This window comes from Ipomoea triloba, chromosome 7 (genome assembly GCF_003576645.1).
Source record: "Ipomoea triloba cultivar NCNSP0323 chromosome 7, ASM357664v1".
NCBI classification, from domain to species: domain Eukaryota; kingdom Viridiplantae; phylum Streptophyta; class Magnoliopsida; order Solanales; family Convolvulaceae; genus Ipomoea; species Ipomoea triloba.
The window spans coordinates 3,852,274-3,864,771 of NC_044922.1; the positions used below are offsets into that span (position 1 = coordinate 3,852,274).

At 36.2% G+C, this 12,498-nt stretch overlaps 2 protein-coding genes across 3 annotated transcripts; both read left to right on the forward strand.

Moving 5' to 3' along the window:
* Positions 1-217: 217 nt before the first annotated feature.
* On the forward strand, positions 218-6,484 carry LOC116024859 (translation initiation factor IF-2). Of its 2 annotated transcripts, none has more exons than XM_031265870.1 (8): positions 218-358; positions 1,493-1,540; positions 2,356-2,476; positions 2,719-2,785; positions 3,531-3,858; positions 4,205-5,275; positions 5,376-5,525; positions 5,670-6,484. In XM_031265870.1, the coding sequence occupies exons 2-8, from the start codon at positions 1,514-1,516 to the stop codon at positions 6,102-6,104; spliced, it is 2,199 nt and encodes a 732-aa protein (XP_031121730.1). In that variant the 5' UTR covers positions 218-358; positions 1,493-1,513; the 3' UTR covers positions 6,105-6,484. The 2 variants fall into 2 exon arrangements, with proteins under 2 accessions (XP_031121730.1, XP_031121731.1); XM_031265871.1 differs by having other exon boundaries at positions 1,499-1,540.
* Positions 6,485-7,354: 870 nt separating this feature from the next.
* LOC116024860 (UDP-galactose/UDP-glucose transporter 7) lies at positions 7,355-11,436 on the forward strand. The gene is made up of 7 exons (XM_031265872.1): positions 7,355-7,683; positions 8,196-8,301; positions 8,391-8,636; positions 9,748-9,858; positions 9,947-10,105; positions 10,830-10,973; positions 11,105-11,436. The coding sequence occupies exons 1-7, from the start codon at positions 7,652-7,654 to the stop codon at positions 11,267-11,269; spliced, it is 963 nt and encodes a 320-aa protein (XP_031121732.1). The 5' UTR covers positions 7,355-7,651; the 3' UTR covers positions 11,270-11,436.
* The last annotated feature ends 1,062 nt before the right edge of the window (positions 11,437-12,498 follow it).

The window sequence follows — 12,498 nt, forward strand, 5'->3', positions numbered from 1 at the left end:
TTTTTTTTTTTTTTTTTTTTTTTGAAGAATCCTATTTCATAAAGACCAAATTTATTTTTCTTGATTCGAATGAATCTTATTCCTAGTAGACAAAAAATTCACCAAACATAAGAATACTTATTCACATTTTAAATAAATTCTCAAGAAATTTTAAAATTTTCGGACTACCAAAAAATATATATAAATACGTACGGAGTATATTAAATTTACGAAGCTCAACTCCGAAAGCCTAACTTAAAAATGGCGGACACGACATTCATCTAGTCTCTACTGTTCTCCACGACGGTAGACAGACACCATCGCCACCTGATTACGTTGTCGCCACCAAAACCTTATCAGATTATCGAAACTATCTCAGGTATGTCTTCGTGTGGCGCATTGAGTTAATCTTATCTGAAAGGGAAAAGCCCGAGTTACAAATAACGACCAGCGAATCTAGGAAGGCATATGTTGCTTTTCCATATTTGTTATTGTCACTGCTTTCTTTTTTAAACATATGACATGACCCATTCTTCATGTTGAGATTTCTGCTGCTAGAGGATGGTTACTATTAGAGTTTTCTGAGGAGTTTGTAGAGTTGCATCTTGTATGTTAATGGTAAAATTGATATGTAAGAATGATAATGCAGAAGGGAGAGTGGTTTGCCATTAATTTGCTTAAGATAGGCTTTGATGGAATTAAGCTTCAGATTTGAGAAGGGAGTATGCTATTTCAAATACCCTCCATGTGTTCGATATAATTCCTGTGAGGGATTTTTAGTTTTGATGCTTCATATTTCATATGTTTGAATGGGGGACGGGGATGTGTCTCGCCCTGCCCCCTTTGCGAGTCCTAAAGTCTTGAAAAGCGACTAGCAGCTGGAATTGCTAAAAGCTTAGTTGCACGAAGTTTTTAGTGGGCTAAACCTGAATCTGACCTATGGGGACTATATTTTTAAAAATTTCCTAGCCAAAGTTCCCTCAGATAGGCATACTTTTGGATGTTCATCAGTTCATGTATGTATGTTTTTATGCTCTGATCTTTATTCACTCTGTTCATCTGAAATCCTAGTTGGTTTTGCAGAAAATTCTTATTCTTGATTTCTTAGATGAAACTAATTTTTTTTTTCTCCTGCACTGACCAATTCGTAATTTTGAAGTTAATAAAAGTGAAATACAAGAATGAGGTGGCAAAAATTGATAAAAATATGAACTTTCATGGTTTTGTGGTTGTAATAAATGTGTGTATCCTTTTTCAGGTTTTCTTTTTCTTCAATTATGAAGCAAATTCTTATGCATTTATGTTCACTGTCTGTACTGATCAAGAAGTTAGGGTTTTTATAAATTTCCCTTGGTTGTTTGGACGTAGCATTATTTTGGAATTGTTTTTCTAAATTTTATCTTTGATTGTTACTTTTTATTTTTATGGTTGCAAATGAACTAATCTACCTTTCTAATTTTTTAAAATTTCAATAAGTGTTAGCTGATTTTGCTGATTTCATTCTTACTTGAAGGTGCAGAGATTGAACATATGAATGGCGTGGAGAATTGTAGGGAAAAAGGTGCATTTCAAATTCACAATGACTTCATTGACTCTTGAATTCTTGAAAATCAGTTGTCTTATGCTTAAATTTTTAGATTTGATACTTTGAAATATCTTTGCAACGTTAAATTAAAAGCACAAATATTTGTTTATGGTGAAGCTTCACTTGTTCACCTAATTAGATATCACCTGCAGTAGTTGTACTTAATTTGGAGTTTGAAGTCTGGAGCATAGTGTTTGAAAATGACACTGATCCATTGCTATTGTCTCTGACATAAATTTCCAAAAATATTTGATTTTGTCCAACTGTCAACCCTTATTTATAAACCAGTTACATGTTGTCCAAAGCGTTGAAAATTTGATGCCAAATGCCCAATAGTAAAATGCATGGTATATGATAGAAAATAATGGAAAAAATGACATTATTTGATAAATAGCAGGTCTGGAAAAAGGCACAAGCTTAGAGATTTTATAGTTATTTCACCAAGGCCCAATTAAAAAATGGGCTCTTTCTTTAGGTATATGGCAGAAACGGAAAAAGACAACCTCTAGGACATTATACCTATTTAATTGTTTTTTTCCTAGAGAGCTACCACACAAGGAAAATAGTTATCAGCTTGGGGAATTTTGTCAAATTATAGAGGTAGAGGACCTATTGGCATTCTAATTATAAACTGCCCTTTATTATATAGGGGATTACTGGCCATTCTAATTTTAGGCATTGTTGAATTCACAATATGTCACTTAAATCCATGAGATGATCACTCATATAATTTGCTAAACTCTTGTGCTTTAGAGGAGAATGATGATTCTTACCTTTAATTACTTTTGCAGGGTGTACTTTCTTATCTAAAAAAAACATTGACCGTGACATCCAAAGAGGCAGCAGCCTCAGTATCCTCCAATTTTGATGAAACACTAAAATCACTTCCCATTTTGGCTAGATGTATAGAGGGTACGTATACATATGCATCTGATTCCCATTTTTCTATTGACTAGCCTATCTCTTCAGCTGACTTACTATGGTTTGACATTCAATTTTACTGGTGCCACAACTATCTTTTGTTCTTGTATAAAAAGCAACTGCACCCTCCCCCTTTCCACTTACTTTCACAGTTGAATTAAGAAGAGAGTTAAAATGACGTAAATGATTTTCATCTATGATTGCATGACTTCTATATTTGAATTTCTTTGCAGGATATTCCCTAAATCCAGTGTCATTGTTAGAAAATGCCAATGCTGGGACCAATAAAACATCGATAAGGTAAAACAGTAACTTCATTATATGTAATGTCTGATCTATTCTGTGCAGGGATGATCTTGCAAGCATTTCCCATGAAATTGTTGTTAGTCCAAAAAATCCTGTTTGGACGTTTGAGTACTTTTTCTTTTGAGAGGGAGGGGTTGATAAAGTTCTCATTTTCTATAAGACAAAGGGAAGGAGGGGCAGAGAGGTTGTATGCATGGATATCTTCTTGGATGTAATTTTAATCCTTTCAATTTTGTAAAGTTGCATAAAGGATGTGAGCTTTCACTCTAAAATTTAAGGTTATAGATTGCATTATTGTGAGAATATTTAATCATTTCTTTTCTTACCAAATAAAAAGTTCATGGGGAAGTGTTAAGAAATTGAGCATTGTTCATCAATAGCCACAATAGTCTTACCACAGGATAATCTGAAGTCTGAATGCGGATAAGTGAAATGAACTGTTTTCATTGGTTAAAACAAGAGATAGCAACAATTATGTTTCCCTAGGTGAATCTGAGTTTTTAAGTCAAATGCTGAGGTTATTTTTCCTCTAGGATGCATGATAATGTGCTGACTCCAATAGATTGATTGAGGCTAATTTAAGTTGAAGTGTTGAACTGACCCCTGATAGTCAATTTCATAACTGGAAAGTTATTACATTTGTCCATCCTTGTGTGATTGAAGATAATAGAAATGTTATTCTTTTTCATAGTTTGTAAAGAAAGATTCTATGGAGCATCATTAACTGTTTTGTCTGCAGGTGTCTTCATGCCACTCCACAAGCACTTTCTGTGAGAAAGGATGATGAAGCATTGGGCTTGAAGACTCAAAAAAAAGGAAAATTCAAGAAAAAGCTGAAAAGTACCGCCCCACCTGTTGATAAACCTTACATCCCTCCTAAACATAAAAAACCTGGCAGTTCTCCTGAGAGAACAATTGAGATATTTGAAGGAATGACCATTGTTGAGCTTGCCAAGAGAAGTGGAGAATCAATATCTGTTGTACAGGATATCCTTGTAAATGTGGGGGAGAAAGTTGAATCAGAATTTGACCCTCTCAGTATTGACCTTGCTGAGCTAGTTGCAATGGTAATATTTTCTTTTTAGGAATAAATTGCATTTTTCCTTCCTATTTTTTGAAAATTTGGGTGTGCATATGTGTCAGAAATGGTACCAAGAGATGACTTACGGTTTGTAGTTAATTAGGTGGCCAAGTGGTTGGCCTTTAACTATGGATGTTCCTCTTTTGTAGGATGGTCTTAGTCTCTTTTAGCGTGAAATTAAATCTTTTATCATCCCTTCTTCCTCAAAGCCTCCCCTCTCTCCATTTTCCCCCAATATGCATCCAATTCATTATTAATAGCTCATCACTTAAGATATTAGGCCATTTACTACCTTCCTTCTTTGGTTAGCTTATGTTTTTTCATCTTCCCAGGAAGTAGGAGTTAATGTCAGGAGGCTTCACTCAGATGATGGTGCTGAACTCCTTCCACGTCCTCCAGTTGTCACAGTGATGGGTCATGTTGATCATGGTAAAACATCACTTTTAGATGCTCTGCGATTAACGTCTGTGGCTGCTAAAGAAGCTGGAGGTATAACTCAGCATTTGGGTGCGTTTGTTGTCAGCATGCCTTCAGGAGCATCAATCACATTCCTTGATACTCCTGGCCATGCTGCATTTAGTGCAATGCGAGCCAGAGGTGCAGCAGTAACAGATGTAGTTGTGTTGGTAGTGGCTGCCGATGATGGTGTTATGCCTCAAACACTAGAAGCGATGTCTCATGCAAAAGCAGCTAATGTTCCGATTGTTGTTGCAATCAACAAATGTGATAAACCTTCAGCAGACCCACAAAGAGTGAAAGTCCAGCTCGCTACAGAAGGGCTGCCCTTAGAGGAGATGGGCGGAGATGTTCAGGTTGTTGAAGTTTCTGCAGTAAATAAAACTGGTTTGAATGACTTAGAAGAAGCTTTACTTCTCCAGGCTGAGCTGATGGATCTCAAAGCACGGATTGATGGACCTGCGCAAGCTTACGTAGTTGAAGCAAGGCTTGACAAAGGACGTGGTCCGTTAGCTACTGCCATAGTGAAAAAAGGAACACTAGTTTCTGGGCAGCATGTTGTCGTAGGTGCTGAGTGGGGGAAAATAAGGGCTATTAGGGATATGGTGGGAAAATTGACTGATAAGGCTAAACCTGCTATGCCCGTTGAGATTGAAGGGTTGAAAGGGCTACCTATGGCTGGTGATGATATTATTGTTGTGCATTCTGAGGAAAGAGCGAGGATGCTAAGTGAAGGGAGGAAAAAGAAAATTGAAAGAGATAGACTAAATAAGAAGGTGGCAGATAGATTAAAAGAGGAGGAAGAAGAGGAATCAGAAGATACAGAAATATTAGAGGGAAACAAAGAGAAGTCCAAACGGGTGGAAATGGCAATCGTAGTAAAAGGAGATGTTCAAGGCACTGTCCAAGCTGTCACAGATGCATTAAAGAGCATGGATTGTCCTCAGGTATGCCAATTAAAAAACTTGCCATTTTTGCTTGTTTGTTCCTAAAAAACCTTAATCCTAACATCTTACAATTTTGTTTATCCAATGTGATGTGTCATAGGTTAATGTGCTGATTGTCCATGGCGGTGTTGGGCCCATCTCTGAGTCTGATGTGGATTTGGCACAGGCGTGTGGGGCATGCATTGTGGGATTCAATGTGAGAAGTCCACCTACTTCTCTGAGTCAGGCAGCAAACAGAGCCGGCATAAAGGTTTTAACTGACCAATCTTCCATAATTGTTTATCACTCTTAAATGTTTCACTATTACTCCACTCGTGAACCTTAAACTACTAAATTAACTCGAAGCTGCAAAAATATTCGATACTTGTGCTAAAGTTCTTGAAACTGCTTGCAGATAATTATGCACCGCGTGATATATCATCTACTGGAGGACATTGGCAAGTTGATCGTTGAAAAAGCTCCCGGTACTTTCGAGACCAAGGTTGCCGGGGAAGCACAGGTGCTGGACATCTTCGAGATCAAAGGGCGAAGCAAAGCCAAGGGAGAGGATGTGAAGATCGCTGGGTGTAGGGTGATCGATGGCCGATTGACAAAATCATCATCAATGAGGCTCCTCAGAAGCGGCGAAGTTATCTTCGAAGGGCCTTGCGCATCCCTGAAGCGTGAGAAGCAGGACGTGGAGACAGTCGGGAAAGGTTCAGAATGCGGGCTGGTGATCAACAACTGGTTCGACTTCCAGGTAGGCGACATAATCCAGTGCTTGGAGCAAGTCAACAGAAAACCAAAGTTCATTTCTTCTGAAAGTGGAGCTGTCAGAATAGAGTGCTGATAATATTATATCATCTCCACATATAATTCACAAAATCACATCATAATCTATAGACAGACTCTTGAGCCTGTGCAATTTTGTCGAATAGATTAAAATTTTCTTTAGTTTACTACACCAAGGAGAAGCTTCAATCAATATCACCAATGCTTGCAGGCTGCTGCAGTTGGAAACTGCTATGATTACCATTTTTTTGTTAGAAAGAAATGTATAGATATTAATTATGTGTTATTGTTTTTTCAAAGATATATTTATATTGCTTAGTTAGGGAATGGATTTGGAACTCCCAATAAATGTGGACTGATTTAGCTTTTGGATTGTAATTGATATGAGAATATTACACATCTGAAATAAGTATGAATCCACTTGCTATTTTAACTGAATTACTCATAACTTGACATCAATTGCTATCTAAGAGTGTTGTTACTTCCCATCAATGCTTGTCCAAGGATCTATTTTGACAAATGCTCATAATTTGTTGGGAGATATGATTGAAGTTGAAATGGATGCTTAACTTATCACTCATGCATTGTGTGTGAAACTTATTCTTTCTTACTTTAGTACTCTTATATAGGATATTAAGTAATTAACTATGACTTTTATGGAGTAACTCATGAGATGCATCAAGAGTTTGGTTTACCGCCCTTCCCTCATTTTTTCTTGATGATATTTCCTTTAATATTAATATGGAAAATGCTATTTATCACTCCTGATTTTCACCTCCAAACTTTTTATTTCAGATGTGACTTTAATTCATTGGGTGCCAATGAATTAGTTAAATTATTACTAACTAATAAATAAATTAGTCAAGCATCTTGTTCTCAATTGGCAGATTTTGTGGCGATCAATCCCCGATGGTGGGTATTGATTTATAAGTGGTAATACATTTTAATTTTTTTTTTCCAGAACATCCACATTTGGTCATAGTATTATTGTTGCATGGTCATTTTTTATCCTCCATAAGAAAACCACTTAAATTCCGTATAATACAATGACATTTAAGTCTTGTGGTCTAGTGGCACCCAGTGTCCCGATTAACACTCTCACATGGGTTCGAGCCTCAGTGGAAGCAGTTGACTCTTTGTGCTTCGTTTTCCGCCCCAATATACGACAGCCTATAAATATAAATCTAGGACAAAAATTAGAATTAATTCTAAAAAAACCTAATACAAAAGGAGGGTGTAGCATTTAGTTGTTACTTTCTTTTATAAATAAATAAAAACTAATTTACAAACGTAACCTTTCCCATAATACTTGTAGTTGAATTTTTGGTCCGGTCTACGTTTTCTACTCCGCGGAAAGGATAACCTTCTCTGGATCCAAGAAAACTCTGCCCAATTCCCCAATTCTTCATACCAGATTTCGCTCGAATCCCTTAAAGTTATGTAAATCCGCAATTGAATCATACTCTGTCGCTGCAAATCACCGGGTATTCCCTCTCGTTCGTGAAATGAACTGATATGTAATCCGTTCTTATTTTCTATGAATTTGTGATTGCATTTGGTCAGTAAAGTGATTGGAGTATACTCTTCGAAGCTCAGAGATCGACGATGGCTAGCTTGGAAATCAGTCCGTATAACAGGTCGGGCTTCATTTCTGATCAACGCATGAAATTCATACCTTATCTACATACATGCATACTTGTATCGGTTTTGAGACCTGGAGATTTTACTTGCCCTTCCCCACAAAATGTGAAATTGCCTTGCCCCAGGCCCCACATTCCCTGACAGGATAGTTTAGGTTAAATCAGTAAATCACAGTAAGTCTATGGCCAGGACCTTTGCATGGCTCCACAAAGGAGTCCACATAGTAATTCTCACTTGCCTTTTGCCCATAAAAGGCAAAATTCTTTGGCCCTAAGCCCCACATCCTGACTAGATAGGATAGTGGAATGCTAAATCACAGTGACTCAATGGCCATTAGGCATGGTGGTGCAAAGGAGCCCACCATATTGGGTGTAACTCTTGAGGGGCTGTGGGTTTGATCTGTGTACTTGCCTACAATCTACTAGCCCACAACCAATTGAGCTGTTCGTGCTGTCTGTGTGGGCACGTGGGTGTTTTACTAATATGATGCGTGTGTATGTAAATGCAGTTTGGTTGCTGCAGTCTCGTATGGGATTGCATCGATGGCTATGGTGTTCATAAACAAGGCTGTGCTTATGGAATATTCTCAGTCAATGACGCTTCTCACTCTTCAGGTGTAGACTCGTTTGTTGTGTGTATATAAGCTGAATTTTAAATTTTGGATCTTTTCGGATGTTGACTAGCTTCCTTCTTTTAATACTAGCAATTAGCATCAACTTTGCTGATTTACTTCGCTAGGGTACTGGGATACACTAAAGCCAAAGGATTTAGCATTGAGACTGCAAAAAGACTTTTCATGGTTTCCTTGTTCTATAATGCGAATGTGGCATTTGCATTAGCAAGCTTGAAAGGAGTAAATATTCCAATGTATATTGCCATCAAAAGGCTTACACCACTCGCTGTATTAGTAGCTGGATTCTTTATGGGAAAGGCAAGACCTACCACTCAGGTTTGTACTTGGACTTCTAGTTTCCTTACTGGATACTGTTCTTGCCAGCATTGGCTACTTTATACAATTATACATTTGGGTGGTTTTGATACTTTCCTCTATCTCGTGACATTGTTTCATCTGTAAATGTACATGTGTTTTAGTGGAGTCAGTTTGCTGAATAGCATGGATTGTTACTGATTTTGTTTTTTATACTAGGTATTGGCGTATTGCTGAAAATACATAAATGCATATATCTGATTTATTCCTTTTCTGAATCCCATATTTACCGTATTTGACACTTTAACCCTTTAACTTCCAAATTAGCCACCCATCACCAACTATGTGAAGTTAACCGCCATTAGTCCCTCGTTTACTCTTCTTGTTAATTCCTTATGGAGGGACTAATGGTGGATAATTTTGAGTTGCAGGCATACTCTTGAGTGTCCCTAATATCCCACTGATTGTGGGCTCTAAGTTTGCTCTTCTAGTGCACCTTATGCCCTGATAAGCCCCAAAGAGTAACGGCTTAAGAAATATTTATCAAGTTAAATGCATTCTCATGTTCTGAATGAGATTTTAACAACTATAAATGGTGGGACTTGTCATATCAGTTGACAGCAATTTTAGTACTCAATAGGAATATTGATAAATCAACTAGAGAATAATTTACCAAACTTGATTTGGACCATAAGTGATGTGAAACATGTATTCTCTCTCTCTTTCTCAGATATCAATTGCTATTGTTCTTAATCCCACCTATCCTGTTCCACACACACTGTGCTTTAGTCTATTCACAGAACCTCTTTCTCACTTCTTTCTTCCTTTCTTGTTCTTCTCCTTCTCCTTCTCCTTCTTCTTGTTCTTCTTTTTAGATTTTTCTTTCTTTCTTCCTTTATTATTTTTTTTTTTAAAAAAAAATGCAAGAGACAATTCTAAGAATCTCATGAAGTCTTCTTATATGCGGAGGAGTATATCAGTGAACTTTAAGTTAATATCGGCTCACATCTGGGGATAAACTATAAATGCCTATATAACATTTTTCATGCTTGTTTCTTGTTGTCAAATACCTCGATTACGCATTTCAAATTTATCCTCTCTAGGGCTATTTCTAACCCATCTCTCTTTTCAGGTCATTCTTTCTGTATTGACAACTGCTGCTGGAGTTCTTGTAGCAGCACTGGGAGACTTTTCGTTTGATCTTTTTGGATATAGCATGGCCTTTATTTCCGTTTTCTTTCAGGTCTGTCATTCAGTGCCCATTATTCAGGAGATAGTTCAGAGTGTTCCTTGGCTGAGTTAAGTGCTAAAGTTTTCATTTTCATTTGCAGACCATGTACCTTGTTTTAGTTGAAAGGTCAGGAGCAGAGGATGGGCTTTCATCAGTAGAGATTATGTTCTATAACAGCATTTTGTCTTTACCATTTCTGCTATTCCTTATTATAGCTACAGGAGAGTTTCCAAATTCTTTGTCAATATTAGTTGCAAAGGTTAGATTCCTGGCCCATGTCAATATGTTCAGCAATTGGTAACTTGAATGATATTTAGGAAACATTTCTTTTGTAGATTGAAGAGAAACTTTCTATGTATAAAACACAAATAACACATTTTAACTAAGTAATGTTTAAAGAATGGACTCTAGGGGGCAACCCTAGCCAAGTTGGTCACTTGGTCAGACTGTTGACTTTGTAACCACAACTTTACAACTTCGACTCCTAACGAGAGCGGCCTATTGGCCTTCTTGGTTTGAGTCGGTCAGCTATGGGCAACCTAGACTGGTTTACTTGTGGTTCTTTGCCGGCTAGGATCATAAGGCAGGGTTTACCTAGTACACACTCTCGGGTAGTGGCTGCGGGTTTCCCTCATCACCCAAAGAGTGGACTGTATAGCCCTTACCTTTAGATATTTGCAGAGCTGGTTGAATTTTTCCATATATCTCCAACTTTAAGGAAGTATACAAAAATCTTAGATATAATAACGTGGTTTGGCTGCAATAGTAGAACTTCTTTTCTTTTTTTAAATACATACTTTCCATATAGATATGCCATGCTCTGTCCACTTCATTTTCTATGATTTACTTTCATGGAGTATTAGTTATCGTTGTTGGTTATTTTGATATTGATAAGTAATAAAACTATCCTAAATAATACTCTTTCTCATTTGATGGAGTACTTTGATATCATTTTAAATTATACTCTTTTTCTCATTTGACAGAGCACTTCAATATCATTCTTTGTCACTCTTCTACTTTCATTGGTGATGGGTATAGTCTTAAATTACACAATGTTTTTATGTACCGTAGTCAACTCCGCCTTAACTACCACAATTGTTGGAGTGCTCAAGGGGGTCGGATCCACGGTGAGTATGATTATAATCCTCGGTCTTTTGTCATTTTGTGCACGCTTGCTGCTTCTTGCCATCATTTTAAGTTATTTATTTTGCGGGGAACAAAACCAAAGATCTTATGAAATCTCGGGTGTCTGATGCAGACCCTAGGCTTTGTGTTGTTGGGAGGAGTTCAAGTGCATGCATTAAATGTCACTGGCCTGGTGATCAACACAGCTGGTGGCTTGTGGTATACATACGCGAAATATCAACAAAAGAAGAACAAGTTGCCCAAGACGATGAATGATATTGAAGCTTATCGAAAATAATACTGAGACACATTGATTCTAAGAGGTTTTTAACTTTTTCTTTTTGCAACTAGTTTCTTGTTTTTCCAGTCGGCCATTTATGCTACAGAATTCGTATACAACATAATTGCATAGTTTGTTATATGACAGCTTACTGCATTCTTCAATTTGCAGCTATTTTTTGTTAGTCTGATTTGATTGTTCTTAAGTTAGTGAAATTAGGATTTTTCTATGGTACCGATAGTATTAGGTATATAATTATATATATTATTTTTGGTTATATCAGGTACGGTTAGCATTGATGTTAATAATACCTGATATAATTAGATGTATAATATATGATTTTATACGATATGATTTGGTATCAGCCTACAGGCACAATAGAAAAATCCTAAAAATTATTAGTCTTATAATGTGTTTCGACTAAAGGTATAATTTTAGAAAGTATTACATCTATCATATGTTTTTTTTGGGTGATTAGGAAAAATTTGTAGTCATTGTCTGAGAATTGAGGGTGTGTAAATAGCACTAGGGGGATATGGGCAAAAGTTGGACTTGTGACTTTCAAGTACGAAAATTTTGCTTCACGACCATTCTTTTCGGGATATCTATCATATGATTTGTTCTGATGAGGAAAAAAAAAGATGAGGAATAGTTGGTGGCATTCTTTTTACATGTTATGTTTGTAGAGAGTTAAAAAATGGAGTAAATGTAGTTTAAATATTGAAAGTTGTTCGTATATTGAATATGAGATATGACAACGACAACAGAAACAACAATTCATTTATGATAGTGTTTTTTTTTTTTAATTTTTTAAAGAGATTTAAACCCGATTTTGTAATAAAGATATCTTATCAGTCAATTTTGACTTATTTAAACATTATTAACTGTTTGATTGGTTAAACAATTAATATGAGTGTTTGATTAATTAACTTTTTGTAACAGCTTATTATTTTAAAAAGATGCTAAAATTCAAAAAATTGCTCAAAGTAGTTTTTTTAATTAACTTTTTGATAAAGCCATTTTGCATGTAATTACAGTTAACAACTAATTTACCAAACACTTTTCTACAAATTTACAATCAGTTAATGTTATTAACTAGTCAAACCTACTAATCCAATCAACTAACAGATATTTACCAAACACTTTCTTAACATCTTCTAGATTGCAGCTTTTGAGAAAATGAGATTAATAAACTCTCATATATTGTCTCTTGGATGACTTAAAATATCAATTGCAACATAGATTAT